Source organism: Cydia pomonella, chromosome 18 (genome assembly GCF_033807575.1).
Source record: "Cydia pomonella isolate Wapato2018A chromosome 18, ilCydPomo1, whole genome shotgun sequence".
NCBI classification, from domain to species: Eukaryota; Metazoa; Arthropoda; class Insecta; order Lepidoptera; family Tortricidae; genus Cydia; species Cydia pomonella.
This window is the reverse complement of record NC_084720.1, coordinates 10651767-10670702: the sequence shown is the minus strand read 5'-3', so window position 1 is coordinate 10670702 and position 18936 is coordinate 10651767. Positions and strand designations below refer to the sequence as shown.

At 35.9% G+C, this 18936-nt stretch overlaps 1 protein-coding gene across 2 annotated transcripts; it reads right to left on the bottom strand.

The window, feature by feature from the left end:
* Positions 1–2430: 2430 nt before the first annotated feature.
* LOC133527799 (store-operated calcium entry regulator STIMATE-like) lies at positions 2431–17212 on the bottom strand. 2 transcript variants are annotated; one of them, XM_061864972.1, is made up of 6 exons: positions 16584–17212; positions 12852–12996; positions 12604–12725; positions 12053–12252; positions 8613–8687; positions 2431–5876 (listed from the first exon to the last, which is right to left on the bottom strand). In XM_061864972.1, the coding sequence occupies exons 1-6, from the start codon at positions 16696–16698 to the stop codon at positions 5760–5762; spliced, it is 774 nt and encodes a 257-aa protein (XP_061720956.1). In that variant the 5' UTR covers positions 16699–17212; the 3' UTR covers positions 2431–5759. The 2 variants fall into 2 exon arrangements, with proteins under 2 accessions (XP_061720956.1, XP_061720957.1); XM_061864973.1 differs by having other exon boundaries at positions 2431–5849; positions 16584–17207.
* Between the last annotated feature and the right edge of the window lie 1724 nt (positions 17213–18936).

Below are 18936 nucleotides of genomic sequence, written 5' to 3'. Positions count from 1 at the left end.
TGACAGCCCGGTTGTGATGGCAGATGGGAGATCATTGACGTAGGCTAGAAACAGAGTGTTTCCAAGGGCTGATCCTTGGGGAATGCCTAACTTGATATGGCCAATGTCAGACTGGAATCGTTTGCCATTTGAGGACAGTTTAACCTGTTGTCTTCGGCCCGACAAAAATGAAGCAATTAAGCGATGCGCCTCACCCGTTACGCCATAACATTTTAACTTATCCAGGAGCATTGTGTGACTTATTACGTCAAATGCTTTAGATAAGTTATTGTCATATATTAAAGAAAAAATGACCTATCCCATCGGTGTCTAACCAACAAACCAAAAAAATAATTAAATTAAATTGGTGTGTTCCTACTCCTAGTTACAAATAACATTAAGTCATTTGACAATTCCCATACAATACAATAAAATAGTCAGATATTCTGTCTTTAATTTCGTGATAAAATCGTGTATATACTATACTTGCATTCGTTTTTACACGTGAAGCAATCTTTTCTTTATTCCATGGCGATGAATTTAAGAATTATTGGTCCTTCGAACCGAAACCGGTTTTAACCGGTTTCGGTTTTTTTGTTGGTAAAACCGAAGAAAAAACCGGTTTTGAAAAACCTCCGGTTTTTGCATTCCCTAGGAAGCACGCAGTATAAACAATCTACGAACACTTAAGACGTGCGCTTTAATGAAAAGTTCAGAAGTAGAATACCGTCGGGGGAGTCCTAGGCAGACCTTCAGAACTGCTCTTTGTGCTCGCTCTAAAGGGATTAAAGTTGATTTAACAGAACCACCCCAAGCGAGTATACAATAACTTAAAATAGACTGACACAGAGCCAAATGTACAACTCTAAGCAGGTGAGTATCCGCAACCTCCCGTAAAAGTTTCATAGTGTAAGTATATAAGTTTGCGAACCCTATCAGAGGTCGCTGAATTTTTTTTTTTTAAAGTTAAAGTTCTCGTCGACTATAACGCCTAAGTATCTGAGTGAACTGGTTCTATTTATACCGTCACAGGGGCACGCAGAGGTAGGCGGTGTTATGCAAGTGTGACTGTGGATTTTAAGACAACAAAAGGCAGGTGGAGGACATGATGCCGCTGTTGATGATATATCTATTGTTAAGGGTTGTTTTTGATTGAATTGCATTAGTTTGGTTTTGTTGTAGTTTATTTGGAGATTATGGTCAGTTAGCCAAGTTTCTAATTTAGAAAGGGTACTATTAAGGTAAAATTTACAGTTACTAACGCTTGAGCACGGAAACACAACGGATATATCATCAGCAAACAAAACGCTTGGTGAATCTATATTTTTTGGTAGATCGTTTATATAAATTAAAAACAATATGCACCCTAACACACTGCCTTGAGGTATGGACCTTTTAACGTTTATTATACTTGATCTGACCTTATTTATGTTTCCAGTTCTATTATCACAGTACTCGATTTCTACACATTGTTCTCGGTTTTTGAGGTATGACACAAACCACTTAAGCAAATTGTAAATTATTTAATATAGGATATCATGAGAAACCCTATCATACGCCTTACTCATGTCCAATAAGATTATTAGCCACAGCATATTGTTTATCATTTATTATTTCCAAAATTTGACTGATGTACTTATATACTGCTAGAGTTGTAGAATGTTTTTTTTTTTATCCATTCTGGCATTCACTGAATATCGAGTACTTTTCAAGAAATGAGTATAGACGTGTGGACGTAGCTATATCAAGAATTTTTGAAAAAGTGGGTAAAAGTGCAATTGGTCGATAGTTATTGCAATCAGTATGTTGTCCTTTCTTATAAATTGGTTTTATTATAGACAGTTTTAAGGACTCTGGAAATAGACCCTCAGTAAAAGACTGGTGTTTTAGAAAAGTTAAAGGTTGGGTAATTTCATCAGCACATTTTTTAATCATTATGGGTGGTAATTCATCGTGACCAAAGCTGCGTTTATTTTTTTAATTGCGTATAATCAGGAAGACTTCGTGTTCAGTAACTGGATCTAAGTAAAGCGAATTGGGGGTGGGGGCGAGGACGGGACGGACAGCAGTGGGCGCGCGTTGTGCGCTAACGCTGCTGTCGGTACTCGTTCCCTCCTCCGCGCCCACATGATACAAAGAAGTCGTTAAAGTAATTTGCAAGTGTGTTCGGATTTTAAATTACAGTGTTATTCATTTTTAACTTTATATTTCGTCTACTTTTTTTGGGAAGTTTGTTCGTTCGCTCTTTTACTATATGCCACATTGTTTTTGTAGTGTTATCAGAGTTTTTAATTTTATGTATGTAGTGTAGCTTTTTTGATTTTGTTACTATTTTTTACAATATTTTTTCATATCGCTTATAATAGTCATGTAATAAAATATTCGTTAAAGCGAACATACAGACAGACAAACGCGGCGGGGCTTTTTGGGGTTTTAAATAAAAGATATGAAAACACTTAGATGTGAATTATATTCCCAAACAATGAGCAGATGCACATTTTTACATAGTTCTATTATTAATAAGGTGTAGGTACATTTTGGTTACCTTATAAAAATTATTTAATTCTTATTTTCCTATTTACAGCCATGACTGGAATATTTAAATCTTATTCGTAAAAAAGGGGTAAGAAAGTAAAATTACCTTCCTTCGGGTTTTAGATAGGTAATACTCTTCGCTAGCGAATAACAATTTGATAGTTTTGGAATTTAAATTATTTGTTTTTTAATGCTAAAAAAACATTGAAAAATCGATCAGTGGAGTGATACAGAGAAGACATTCGACTGATTCAGTCTTAATTCGATGTTTTGTATATAATGTATATCGAAATACATGGCACTAACATGAGAATCTAAGTACAAAATACCTTCTTTATAGATAGGAACGATATAAACTGTAAATCATTTACATTGTAAAAATGAAATGTACTTACAAAAATATTTATTTTTATAGCTTTATAATAAGTATTTGTACACATTATAGCAAATTGCAATACACATTGTTATGTTATGGCGCGTATGTAATGATTTTATCCATTTTTTTTATGCTATAGACCTGACAATCCTTACATTTTCAAACCAACGACTAATATAGTCCCTTATTTAATAGTACGTGTAAGTACAATACTACAAAGCAGGCCTAGGTCGGCAATGTTGTATAAACATTTATTGCCGGCGCGCCTGGCTAAGGGCTCGACCCCACTGGTGCATTGCGTTGTGTCGGATTGCTTTGTTTTTATTTATGACTTGCCCAATTAAATGCACCAATGGGGCCTGTGTTTTACTTAAGCTAGTTAAGCGCGCGCAAGTAGATGTTACAATAACAATAGGCTGTCTATTGTTGTTATTACAGCGACTTTGGAGCATGTTCTTCAACACAACTTTGTTCCGTCGTTTGACGACCGGTCTGGCCTAGTGGGTAGCTGTCTATGAAGCCTGGGTTCGAATCCTGTTGAGGGCATTTATTTGTGTGATGAGCTTACCAGGATTGTTCCGGAGTTATGGATGTTTTCTATTTATTTAAGTATTTGTATATTATATTTACATCGTTGTCTGAGTACCCACGACACGAGCCTTCTTGCGCTTACTGTGGGACTTAGGCATTATGTTTAAGAATGTCATATAATATTTATTTATTTGTTATCCTGGTTATACACGTCACAGGTCGCAGTACTTAGATTGAGTGTTATATTAGTCATTGACCTGACAACGCATCGCGATATATGTGACCGCGCGGCCGGCAAAACGTCTCACTTTGTCGCTTGCCATAAGGACGCCTTGTCAGGTTATTCTTATAAAGATTCAAGCAAATCTCGTCCTTATGGCAAGCAACAAAGTGAGACGTTTTGCCGGCCGCGGTCACATATGTAGAATTAAAGTTAGAACAGCCTATTTCTTTAAGAAATTTTACTCATGACACATGAATTATATTTATACAATAACACCATGATTAACATCTGCTGTATTAATGGATATGGGCGATTACAATTTCTATAGAATAATATATTAAAAAGTGACCACTCCTATACAACATAAAATATCTTCTTCTTCTTTCCATTCTGTTACCCCCTGCTGGGGTGTAGAGCTCGAACCATTTTCTTCCACTGACTCCGGTCTTGGGCAGCTTAATATAATATTTAAAAAAAAGTGCTGTTCCAAGAATGAATATTCATATTGACATAATACCATATTATTGCTATTTAATTAATTATTTAATTCAATAAATATTGTGAAATATACTCATACAGTATTATTTAACAATGTCGCATTACTTTTATTTGGGTACCAGAGGTAGGTACTAACTTTAATAACATCAAAGCTAAATCTGATTTTGTATTCTAATTAATATAACATGCCCATTTATATAATAAGGAGAATGAGCTTGTAGTCATACTACATATGTACATCCGTATTACATTATAATACATATAATGAATACAAAACGTTAACATTACAGGGGATGCACAACATACACCAAACTGTGTATGTTGTATTTCAAAAAACCTAAGATTCTAAGTTTTAACATTCCATTCGAGGCACAATGATGGTAAGCATAAGCATACCCGTCTGTGACTATGAATTCTGATTCATTGGTTAAGGAACATAAGATTCTCTAATTATCGACTCTATTTCAATGCTGTAAAAAGTGTACAAGTTCACGTGACAAATTTTATACAATTGCGTCCCGTGGCTGTGTACCTGATCATACATATATTATAATATATATTGTATATTAGCAGCCACTCCACGACATATTCGAATTTTATAAATACCTACTTAGAAAATAGCACATTTAAGTGAGTGCGAATATACATTGTTTAGATTACATATCTATCTTATCCCATGATACGTGATTATATTTTACACCACATTAAAATTTAATTTACTAAACCTTTATCAGTATCAACGACTTTGTATTGACTATATTAATAAAATAAGGTTTTCCAATAAGGAGATGTTAAACATTACTTGAGACTCTTTGCAGTATAGGTTATTAGTACATTACGATACAATTGCGAAAAATAGGAAATTTGAAACGAGTGGCGATAAATTAAAACACGACCGAAGGGAGTGTTTCAAATCGACACGAGTTGCGAATTACCTATTCGCACATGTATCGTACAACGTTTTACAGTACATATGGCCCTTTAAATGTTCGACACAGTAACGTAATATGCTAATTTTCGCACTAATGCGGTAAAGTAGCACCATATGTACTGTAAATTAAGTTATGTACCTATGGCTCTTAACTTCACATACATTTTTTTAAGTTTCTCAGATGACTAGGAACCTTTTCCTTGAGCAATTTTTCTCATACTTTTTTGTCTTATAGATAATTTTTTACACAGGCAAACCCCTAGGGGAGTTTCGTGTACTCCACAGGAAGCAGAAAGTGACATCATTTTGATACTGACAAAGGATAAGTCCTAAAGCTGGCCCATGCTCATCGAAAAAATCCCAGACGTAATTAGTAACGATAGTAAAATGATTCCAATTCCATCGTTAGGCTCGGTCTATTTAGACAGAGACAGACTTTGATGAAAATTGTTGTCGATAAGTAATCTGCATGCCTGCAACTTTATCGTAATGAGAATGGGATGCACCTAAAAACTACTGCCCTTATTCATAAACGCCCATCAAACCCACTTTAAATAAAAACGATATAAAATAATAACGAGACAAGAATTCGATCTCTACATATAGTAGCTCAGGCATGATAAGTTTTATGAATAAGGGGGTAAGAGAATGCTTTAAGCCCGAAGCACTCGGGGCTTGGGGTAGGGTCATACGTTGGCGCCCAGCAGTCGCTCGTCGGCCGAGTGGTCCTCCTCCTCGGAAGCTGACTTCTCCTTCTTTATTGACTGGTATCTCACCTGGAGAGGTTCATCCGTTCGTAAGTGCTAAAGCAAACCGTTGCTCAGTATATTGAATATTGTCTGACGATAACGATTTTAAATATTTCATTTTCATCGTGAACAAATCGGTAGTCGGGGTTTATAAAATAGCCTTTTCAAGTATGAAACTAATACTCCATGAACATATAGAAATGAGGACAAAAAAAACAATTTGAAATTATGCAAAAGTTGCACTATATTTAAAAAATCACTTAACTAACGAGACGGAACGGAATCTGTAATATGACGTTGACTGTGTGTAATTGTTTGGAATAACTGTCAGCTCAGTGTTAGGTATTATCGCAAAAATATACCTACTAGGTGCACAAACGAACGCCACACCTCATTCGTATAAACAAAGCCAAATAAAGTAGGATAAAATTAAAAACAGTTGAGGCTTTTACGTGAGGTTAGGTCCCATTTAATTCCATTCATATTTAGCAGACTTGCACAGCATATGTAGTTATATTTAGGTCGATTTTGAAATACCGATTCAACCAACGTATAACATAAGTATTGTGATACCTAATAACATCAAACATTAACATTCGTATTAATAAACAAGTTCATACACTAGGTATATCATGTCGTGACACTATTAGAGAAGTGTTATCTTTAAACCAAATTGGAACATATAAAAGTATCACAAAAGTGTAGGCATTTATTCGTAATTTTATATATCTCTAAACGAACTATTCTAAGTATAGTAAGTATTCTATTCCTATTGTAAGAAAATACGACGCAATACAATTACCTATACGTCAGCCATCGGCACATACTGTCTGGGTCATTGTTATTCTGACTCGTGGCGGTTAATATACACCGTGTCCAATAAGTTCGAATACAGTTATGATCCTTAATAAAATAAATTTACGCGTAGTTTATGTTATGAAAATTATATTAAATGAAAGCCACATTTATATACAATATTTACAACAAATGTTTTGGAATAACTCCACCTTTAACTTTTTTTACAAGTTTCAAACGTTTCTCAAAAGAGTCACAAGCGGCACGCACCGCATCCATCGGCATATCGTCCCATATTTGCACGATAACCTTTTTAAAATGGCTCAGGTTTGCGACTTTATAATTATTTAGTTTCGAGAGCATGTATGACCATACGAAATAATCTAGTACGTTTAAATCTGGAGAACTTGGTGGCCATTCAGTTTTCGGCAAAAAATCGGTCAAATTAGCCTTGCACCAAGCTTGAACAGCGTTTGCCGTATGCGACGGAGCTCCGTCTTGTTGGAAAACATAATAATCGTCTGCAAACATATTTTTTAAATTTGGGGCAACATTTTTCTCCAAAACCTCCGATTTATAGTATGCCGCATTGATTTTGACGCCTTTATCAATAAAAACTAGAGGCAGTTTGCCCCTCTTACAAAGAGCACCCCAAACCATCACTGATGGTGAGCTCTGGAACCTAGGCACATTCTTTTCATACTCTGGAATGTCTTCTATCCGTGCTGCCCACAACCGGTCGTTCTGGGCGTTATGAGGCTGCTCTAACACAAAGAGTTTCTCGTCTGAGAAAACAAATTCGTCACCTGCGTGCCAAGAAAGTATGGTGCTACATCTTTCTACTCTCTTTTTCTTGGTTGCATCTGAAATGCCATGTACTTTTCGTTTTTTATAAGCATGACATCCAAGATCTTTTTTCAATATATTATGTACAGATCCCCTGGAAATTTTCAGATCAGCAGCTAATTTTCTAATAGATCGGTGTTTTTTCCGCCGAATTCGCTCTCTTATAGCCTTTACCACTTTTTCAGTTCTAGCTGAGCGGGGCCGACCGGATCTTTTCCTGTCCTCTGTAGAAGAGATCTCTTTATACCTTTTTATAGTAGTATAAACCAGATTTCGTTTAATTCCATGCGGTTGTAACGCCTTGAATATAGCACATGGCCTGTCGCCTTTAAGGAATTTTCTAATAATTTCTTCACGAACGTACTTCATCGTGTATTCAAGCCAAACTAAAAATACGTGACTCATGAAATTATAGTACTATGTTTATGTCAATATACTTTTTAAATTAAAATAAGAATTTTATATCCAGCGATCCGTATGTCTATACAGCAAGTGCTAAAAGTTTGTATTCGAACTTATTGGACACGGTGTATGGTGTTGTTATTCATTTTAACAATGTGTACTAGGTATGAAACCTATACGTGTCACTCCGCTATCAACTTAAGCCCTCATCAGCATCACACAGCTGCGCGATATGCTACACTACACAGCGCGGCATGTAGCCAGCTAATCGTTCCATTTAGCATACACAAATACAAAATTGCACCTGCACAAGAACGTATGTATTTATAAAGCACGCTGCAGAGATATCTGACCTTCCCCTACAAACAAATTTATATGCAGCTCTGCAGCCTACTGTACATTAAGGCGGCAAAAAAGCCAAATCACACGTAATAGCATAGTGCCACATCGCTTGCGTTTCCTACGTATACGTTACTTTAGATACGCCTGGGCAAAGGCAACGTAAGCAATGTTTAATGATATACACACACACAACTACACACAGCTGCGTTCATGTGGGTATTGTAAAAGGACTTTTGCAGGTCATTGTACTCAACTCAACTGCCGTGACCGAAGGAGGACTTCAGCCCAACGTGCTGAAATTACGCTAGCAGCGCGCTGCGTTCACGTCGCGCTTGCATCGGGCCGCGATGTGGTGAAGGCTTAAATAATTAGATAAACGAGGCTAAAGATAGAACGTTGTCTTACCTTCGATTTTAACTTCGAGCTCACTCCTCTCGGATGATACATTAGGAAGTTGTCTGTCACCCAGAAAATTAAAATCTGAAAAGACACAAAACAAGTTTTTCTAAAATTACCATTTTGGGACAGGTGAAAGGTGAAACTAATAAGTTTTTGGCAAAAATTACATCTTTGGTACAAGCTTTTATCGCTGACTGTACTTTTCTTTCCACAAGTAACTAATACTCATCGAGACAATTCTAAAAACCCCAAACACAATTAGGTTACGTTGTTTTATCACAGAGTTCCTATGGCCACCTCCTGTCTCCATCATCAGATCATCTCGATGGTACCATAATATTGTATTGTCACCCGACTTACATATGTATGCAAATTTTCAGCTTCATCGGAAACCGGGAAGTGGGTCTGTTGGGTCAAATTTAACTTGCAAGATTTGATTACAAACAGACAACGGTCAGGTGAAAGTAAATAAAAGCTTGTAAAAAGTAGTAAGTTGGTATAATTTCATTATTCTTGTACCTACGAAACGAATAAACAAACTACCTCAAACTTTTAAAATCTCGTGTTTTTTGTAGGTACAGTCGACGTCAGTGATATGATTTACACTTTTGAACCATGCTCTGTTGTAATAAGATAAAAATGTAAAGATATATTTGACATCGACTGTACATAACTATAAACCCGACAAATATTTGTACAAGTGAAAAAAAACACGTTTCCTAAGCCTTTCGATGTAGCAATAATACCTATTAGTAAACTTAAGCCAAATAAAATAACTGGAGTATACCTACCCACTTATCTACAATAATCAATATTTCTTTATGTGCCTAATAATCACGGGCAAGTAGATGAATAACTTAATAAAAATGCCTATGTTATTCAACTTAACAATAACCCTTGACCACTTTGACTAGGGCATTGCGATAACGCACATATCACAGCCATGCCATTAGGTGGGTGAATCAACTTTTAAATATCCACATGATGAAATTATGGACTTATTTTTTTTTTCTTATATTCCATATTTCATTATTTATGATTATGTATAGAGCAGAGCACTTTTTTTGCGAATTTAGTGAATTTTACTAAAAAAAGTTCACCACCCTAAATCTGCTGTCCCCTGGACAACTACTTAAAATTATTTTTTTAACAAACCAGACATCGATTATTGTGAAAACAGTTATTTTACCTACATTGATTAAACAATATAGTTTCATGTTTTATCTATAAATATGGCAATATCGCCCTGAATTTCACAATATTTCCCCTTATCATGTCCCCAGGACAACTGTGGCTTCACAGGATCGGAACTTTTCAATTAAAACGCTATATAGTAATAGTAATGTAACAAAATTCCTCCTGCTACTTGGTTTTGTATTGTGCTATTGTATTTTTAAAACAATATGAATTATTCTGGATGTTAAAACGAAAAAAATAACAATAAGTGGTTTTCAATTCAGGGACAACGTAATTGTCCCAAGGACATATCTGGTTGTCCAAAGGACATTTTAGAGCGCAAAGGAGAGTCCAAAGGATATTTCAGCACACCGAACAACAGAAATATTATCACAATTCTTAATAATCAACAACTTTATACAAAATATAAGATTTGCTTCATAAATCAACTAGTTAACATTTTTTATACTTAGTGCAGTCTTTGACAGTCTCTTTCTTATAATTAAAGATCACAATACGAGTCATATTCAGACTAATCTTTAAAAAATCTTAGACTAATGGAGACCAACAGTTGTTGTTAAACCCCTACAATAAAAATCGTTTTATACAGACAGTTTTATTTACGTGAAATACGTGTAAGCAAGTTATTTAATTAAGGTAAAGATCACCGTAATTGAAAAAAAAAATGTAGTTGTTGATATCTTAAAATGAACCTCATGTCAAAGCGAAAGGTCAAAGACTGGGTATTTACCCTATTTAACATCTTACCACATGTATTTACCCTATTAAAAATCTTATCACATCGTTTCTGTCTAACGGACAACCAAAATGTCCCAAGGACAACCAAATCAGTTGTCCGAGTGACTAGTTGTCCGAGGGACTTTTCTAAAACTTTGAACCGTACAATAAAAATTAATGATTTGTTGTGTTTTATTTCACCCTTACCGTAACATATAAGTACATATAACAGAATCTAGTACGACATAATTTATTCAAATATATTAAGTACTTACGAATTTGTGCCGGTGGTCCGATGGACAGACAATAAAACCACCCCGCACTCACCAACAGTACCCGACCGACTGACGCCGCGAGTGTTGTGTATTCAAAATGGTGGCTAGACCTATCAGATTACCAGGAAATTAAACTTGTTGTCAAGTGCCTTACTGCGCCATCTACGTTTAGATTCCGTAACTAATTTATGGTTGTCCGATGGACCTGCATGACGCGGATAATTTCAAGGGACAAAATTAAAACGCAAGAAATTCATAAACGGTTTAGTACAAATATAAGAAATCGGTGTTTTATGGATGATACTTATCCATAAAAATGATTATGTGTATGTATATCAATCCCACAATAGTTTTTATTTTCATGATTCGAAGTTTTATGGTGCACCGTCGCAAAGGGACAATTTGACGTACTATGAAAACCACCTTTTGATCTTTCGGACAACCATTAAAAACCGGGTAAATTGTAAAAAACAATTCAATGTTTGGTGATGAAATGTTACGTAATATTACTGGGAACAAAATGGAATGCAAATAAAGCTCATTACCTTTATATAAATTTGTAATATCGATCAGGGACTCTGTACGTTTGATGTTGAACATTAAAAGTTGATTCACCCAGTACAGTCAAGTGTAAAAATAAAAGTATATCTTACTCAAAAATATGTCCCATAGCATCTTATTCCAGTGTAATAAGAGCGTAGTACCATATTTATGAGACGATTCTCTCGATACATATTTTTGCAGCTGACTGTACACGGGCCTAGAAGCCATAACACAATGCCGTCTAAATGTTGAATAAAATTAACATCTACTCGACCACAAGCCTGCAATAGGGTTACTTAATACCTACGTAAACTTTGTACTTCCCTTAACGCTACGCCATAATTAGGTCGGTATCGGTATGAAGTCGTCCGTACACCTACATGTTTGGATGCACCTATACCTAGTACCTCGCGAATCCTCAGGTTGGGTCGGAGACTGGCGACAGCGGCAGACTTGTGAGCACGGCCTTGTTAAAGGATTGCAACTGAAGCTTCACTTTAATCGACATTATCGAAAAAGGGTATGATGGGCTTGACGTTGGTCAGCTCAGCATGGGGTCTGGTTAGCGACAGCGCGGACTTGGTATAAGTCGGTAATAGATGCACAATTACAAAGAAGGGTAAGATGAGCATGACGATTGGTCAGCTCGGCTTCGGCAGCACGGCGAGCGCGGACTTGGTATAAAACGTTTAATAGACGCATCATTTAACTCACATTGACAAAGAAGGGGATGATGAGCATGACGACGGCCAGCTCTAACTTGGGGTCGGACACCGGCGACAGCGGTAAGGTAGCCAGCGCACGCGCCACGCGCGGCAACCGCAGTATTAACGCTAGCGCTGACTTGGCGAATGTTGCTAGCGCTGCGTAAAGCACGCATTGGCAGAGCCACGCTGAACACATTGGGGGCTTGCCTGAGGGAAAAAATGAAAACCGCATTTTATTTGACATTTACGAAAGGGAAAAAAATGTAAGGGCCATACAAAATGTTACATTAGGAAACTCATTCATCAGTACTCCATGCATACATTATTGTACACATTCGTAATATTTCTTCTGCTGTTGTATATAGTTATTAAGGCAGAAAACAAAAGAGGTTAAATATGAACAGTAATTATTGTTCTTATTAAGATCTTTAAAGTCCCTAGTTGGGCTGGAAAATGGATCCAAACCTAAAGATGTGAGAACAACCTGTCTTGCATATTTTAAAAACATATTTTATGTAGGGTAATTAGACCTCATTAAATAAATAATAAGCGACTCACCATATTCCCCAAAATTAATAAGTGGGATGTCATAGTGTCTAGCACAGTACTGAGCAAGCCTTATACCTGCCCAAATGATGAGTAACCCCAATGTAGAGTCCACCATGAAGTTCACTATGTACCTGTATACAAAAAATAAGAAGATATTGTCTGGTATTAGTTATAGGTAAAACCGTTTGTAAAGTAACAAATGCAAACAATAGAAAGGAATTCTTAGAAGAAATTGATGGATGCACGAGATTTCTTACCAAGTACAAGTGTTTCCTTCAAAATGTGGAGAGATCCAAATGTTAGCTGCATGTATGATTAGAGCACCCAGGCCTTGTTTTGATGTGTCATAGAACCAAATGAGCCAAGGTCTCCTGGCATAGCGGGGCTCACAAAATCTTTTACCTAAAACAAATAAAGAACAAGTTTAAATATTTATTTATCAGTAAGTACATAATATATATTACATGTAAAAAAAATCCTTTCACAATAAATACAATAGATGTGCTATACCTATATGGAACACATGTATAAAACAGTATATTTTTTATTTAGATTTAAATATTACTAATTATAAAATCTATACATCTATATCTGTTATTTTCATTACACAGTACAAGTTCCAAGAAATTTATAGTAATTGTTCTTATAAGAATACCATTTAAATACTTGCAATTTAAAATAACTCTATATTTAAAACTATTAGTAAGAATCAAAAATGCTAAGCTCACGAAGTAAACTACATTCCCATTACATTTCCTGCTACCTAAAGGTTGTCTGGAAGAGATCGCTTATTAGTGATAAGACCGCCTGTTGTTACCTGGTTCTATTTTCCTTTAAAAAAAATTATTTAACAATCTTATTAACAAGTAATTAAATGTAGGGCACAATAAAAATAAACTAACTTATGTATTAAATAAAACTAAATTAAAACTAAAAACTAATACTAAATAAAATTAAAATATGTCTAAAAAATTTGGCCCCTTTGGCATGGTGCCGAGGATGCTGGCAGCATTTCCCCACTGTGCGATGCTAATATGTTGTGCGAGAAAGCTGTCAGCACTTGGGTACCTGTGAAGTTGACCAGCCTTTTAGATAATTCTTTAAAACGTTGTAGAGCATTAGGACCCCACGGGCCAAGCTCTCAACCCCAAATGGCATAAAAATGTATTGGGGCCGAGACCCCTGTACTTTTGTAATTTAAGCTTTTCGGCCCCTTTAGCCGCGGCACCCGCACTGTTACTGGTTCGGTGAGGTGGGAAGGGGCTAGTGTGTCTACACAGGTAGTGTCCCACACCAGCACCCTTCCCAAACTCCAGGGAATCAGGGACATACCGTCCGGTCTCTTGCCGTCGTCTCTGGCCACGCCTTTAAAATTTGTAATTTTACATGTGTAAAATGTAATTGTTATTGATAAGATTTTTTTATGTGTATCCAAAATTCTCATATTGCTACTGTTAATATTGCCTTGCACCTGTTAATGTTTTCTCAAAGGTTTTGTACATAACATTTTATTTTGTTTTGTTTTATCTGTCTTATATTGACCTGTTTATGTGCAATAAAATGACATACATGCAAACATACATACAGCGAAATATCTCTAATCAAAGCCTAATCAATCATAAGCTCTAATCAAAGGGTTCAACAGCAAAACTGCTAGGGAGCTTCTAGGGCTCAAAAGACACAAAGCCTGCGCGGTGACTTTTGACTGGACACTGTAAATTGAACAAACATGTTTCAAATCGGAAAGAAACAAGACGCGACATGCAGGTTCTGCCATGAGTCAGAGGAGACTGCAATGCACATTCTCTGCTCCTGTGGACCACTAATGTCAAAAAGAAGTACCCACCTAGGGCGGCACGTATTGCAACCCTATGAGGCACAGAACATTACGGCCCAAAGAATCTGGAATTTCCTGGATTCAACGGGCATCAGTAATGAACTTTAAAGGGCTGTCACAATAGACCAATGCCTGGTCGACGTGGCATTCAAAGGCCCACAAACTACAATAATAATAATACATACAGCGAGTACCTGAAGCGATATAAGTGCAAAGAGAACTCATCATGTATATGTGATCCTGGCGAAGAAGAAAGCATCCCGCATCTAATATTTAAGTGCCCAGTAAATGAATTAGAGCGACTCAATATAGAGAACGAATTGGAAGAAAAACTTACAGTCGAAAATGTAAATAAGATAATTAGAGGTAGAAATAAGTTTATGAATTAGTGTGTAAATATAGCAAAAAAGGCAATTAAAAGAAATGCAACAAGGTAAAAAATGTATGCAGTCATAATATAGTTAATATATTACAGATAAGCATAAAATTAAAATTGTAAGTTAAAATCACGTATAACGGTAAAATATGGAAGCAGAAAAACATGTCAGTAGATATAGAATATAGAAATAAGAATAAACACCTGTCAATGGATCAACTTCCCATGTAAACTAAATCCCAACAATATGTATTTGGGACCCTAGCTGTAATTAGTGTAAAGAAAAATTAACCATGGCTCCGCATTTATTTCCTTGTGCAACAACAAAAATAAAGAAACATGGTAGGGAAATGGGCAATCAAACCCATCAAAGCACAAAAGATATGATGAATGTAAGAAAGAACATATATGCAGAATGTCAGTATGAGAGGTAAAAATTCGAGAACTAGTATGAATGAAGAATCTGAAATAAAACCTCTGATCATGTTGGAGATAGAAAAAAAAAACATACATACATTAGAGTTAGTCTCATATTTCAAAGATATCATGTCAGCCTAGTGTAATATCATTAGCATAACCTGTGCAATAACATTACAAGATAAATATGAGGACAAAATAAGCAAGCAAGTTTCAAAAGAAATTTTGAATTGTTTAAAATAACAGTTTTTATATTTATTATTGAACATTATTATTTATTACATAAATTGACTAACTAAACTTAGAAAATGGTATATATCATGTTTTTGCACCACCTACAACTTATCTGCTTTGCCTAAAGGTTGACTAAATATAATAAATACATAATTAATAAAAAACTCTTTTTACTGCTTATTGCCAAAGTTTCTATACAAGTGGCTTATGGGTACACTTTAGTCAGAGAGTGTATAACGCATTGAGAGTGCAATATAATAATGTCTTTAGGGCCCTGTTTCGGCTCCCCCGCTTTTGTAGCGCTTGGGGAATGTTCGCTGACGCGGTTGATGATTTTTATGCAATAATGCGGAAAAAGTCGGCGTCCATTGTACGGCAAATGTGGGCGAGCGGAAACGGGATCCTAAAGATGATAGCAGATTGGCTGGACTCTGCCGTCCTTGCCCGGTTCACTGATCTGCATGTACAACCTAATCGGAGAGGCGAGCAGGGAGGGTGGGGACCAAAGAGGCCATTTATTTTATAAGTATAGGCTTAGGTCATAGTTTTAGTTTTTTTTTTTTGTAACATATGGACCCTGTGTAACAGTGTTGTCTGAAATAATTGTTTTTTTTTTTTTTATAAATACTTAAATACATAAAAAACACCCATACATGCACCCATACACAAATAAATGCCCATACCAGGAGTTTAACCCAGAATCATCAGCTTCATAGGCAGGATCACTACCTACTAGACCAGACAGATTGACTATTCCTGTTCAATACTATTCTATAGACTACTATGACTGTTTTTATTTTATTTTATGTTATATGAGGCAAACGAGCAGACAGATAACCTGATGGTAAGCGATTACCGCTGCCCATGAGCACCCACAACACCAGAGGGGTTGTACGTGCGTGCCGGCCTTTAAGATGGGAGTATGCTGTTTTCTTGAAGGTTTGTACTGTTAACTCTATTAAACAAATATTTATAATTCTGCTCATTATTCGAAACAAAATCAGTATTATATAGTCTGTAATTGGCATCTTTACAAATTGCATTAATGTCATCGCATTGGAATACGCAATAAGATTCGTAAACCTTGACCTGCTGACTCGTCGAGAAAGTAGGAGGTATCCTTACCTATTAGGCATGTAAACGCCAAAACCGCCAAGAGAAATTGCATAAACCATCCATAAGTGTCCGTAAGTGCATCTTTCGAGCAGTGGAACTCGCTAAAATATGTACTATTATTCATTGCACTATTTTTATAATCTAATAAACACGTTCACTTCACTAATATTATTATACACATGTTTCGCAGAACTCAATCACATTTTATAGATTTCTATACCAACGCAATGTGTTGTTTTAAAATTCTGAATAGTTGTAAAGTTGAATGTCAAAACTAATATAAAATATAGACAATAAACATTAATCGGACTTTTATTCGTATTGGAGAACGATCGGTTGACGGAACGGATGATGACAAAAAACAATGACAGTTAGTGAATGACGGCTTTAAACGTCATACTGATAGCTTAAGTATGTTCGAGACACTAATATTTATACTCGTAATGTTCGTATGACGCACGTGCGTCGTGTAACGGGCTACCGCACTCTGTGCACTCTCTCACTCTATTAAAGGCCAAAACAGACGGGCGTACCGGACCGCAAGCTTTGTTCGGTCCGGTCTTGTTCTATGGTGTGGTGGTGGTAGCTTCCCTTAAAGCGCCAACTACATCCACACTTCCCGATAATCTTTTTTCGTTTCACGAAATATTAGCACATCGTTAACAATATTTGAAATGTAAAAAATACTTAGTCTCTAGTTGCCATAAGTGTTCAATTTTTGATATTTTAGCATATGAACCATTTTTCTACATTTCAAATATTGTAAACGATGTGCTTTCGCGGGCCTACCGCAAAAATCGAAGTTCGTCAATTGCGGGCATTTTTCTCTGTCACTCTAATTACGTATTAGCGAGAGTAAAAGAGAAAGATTCCCACAATTTGCGAATTTCGGTTTTCGCGGTAGGCCCCCAGACCTGATAAAGTGTTGATGTAATTGGCTCTGAAAGCCAGTTAAGACGGAAACATTTTTTCGCCATTCTGATTACCAGTGATCGGATTTCCCGGTGCAACACGGGGTGAATGACCTCAAACATTATACTAATATGGATATACCCCGGGATTCCACAACTTATATTGTTGAATAAGTTACTGGCTATATTACATTCAGCAAATTTTAGTATCATTCTGTCACGTAAAATAAATATTTTCGGAAAATAAGGGTATGTGCATTGTGCATATAATAAGCGTTAGTATTTTCTTAACTTTTAGGTATAGAATTTTTGCAATATGCATTTAATAATAAAATACCAAAACATAAAAAATGCACACAAACACATTATAAAATACCTAACCTAGGATGCCGCCAGGGCGTTTATTATTATGCAAATTCGATATACATACTTTCAACAATTACAAAAGACAGGTTATAGAACTCTGCTTAAACTTGGCCTAGGTATCAAATAACCTTTGGGTATGAAATACGAAATAGGGTTGTTTCCATCTCCAAATCTTAGGGCAGAATTGTATCCCAATAAATTCATTTGGATTATAAGAATATGTTAAATTACTTTTAGGGGACCTGTAATGACTATATTTTTGTAAATATTGAATTGAAAATATCTTTTGGCACACGTCACGTGACCAAACTCGAAACGTCTTTGAAGATTCTGATGATGTCACAACACTCGGATTGACACTGTTGACAGTTCGGCGATAAACAACTAATGACAAATGTCAGTTGATAGTTCGTATCTTCTACGTGTGTATGTAGTTATGTGTCAAACCGTAAACTGTGACGTCACACAATTTTCAAAGAGCATTTTGGGCGCGAAAGCGTCTGTCAAAATATATTTTGTTAATTTAACATATTTTAAAGCCGTTTTTAGTATAAAAGTTGAATGTTAGGGCAACTTTTAGTTAATATAGAACGCAATACAAGCGTTTTTCAAAAATTGGAAACAACCCTATTTGGGTACATAAATAAAAAAATCATAGTTCATCAATTCATCATTGAATTCATTAAAAATAGAAGTTTTGTTTTTTATGGGTATCTACTAAAATAGTACATTACGATACAAGTGCGAAAAATAGGAAATTCGAAACGAGTGGCGATAAATTAAAACACGACCGAAGGGAGTGTTTTAAATCGATACGAGTCTGTAAAATCATAAGTATCACACTTTAACACACATACAAATTCAGTAATACACATTTGTTTTAAACATATATTGAGATACACTATGATAAAATATTCCAAGTTCGTTTTCGTCCCATTGTCATAAAAACCGTCCCTTTTCAGATTACACACCGTCGAAATTGGAGTTATGCGCTGGCAACACTGTATACGACGCAAGGTCTGTAGAAGCCTTAACGACGCACGTGCGCATCTCTACCAATCTCTACTGCATTCAACAATATTTAT

Bases quoted from the DNA above. Each gene is read 5' to 3' on its own strand.
- LOC133527799 (XM_061864972.1), bottom strand. From the start codon at position 16,698: ATGAATAATAGTACATATTTTAGCGAGTTCCACTGCTCGAAAGATGCA. The intron at 12,726-12,851 runs GTAAGAAATCTC...TTTTGTATACAG, and splicing joins GAAGGAAACACTTGTACTTG to GTACATAGTGAACTTCATGG. The intron at 12,253-12,603 runs GTGAGTCGCTTA...TTTTTCCCTCAG, and splicing joins TATTAATTTTGGGGAATATG to GCAAGCCCCCAATGTGTTCA.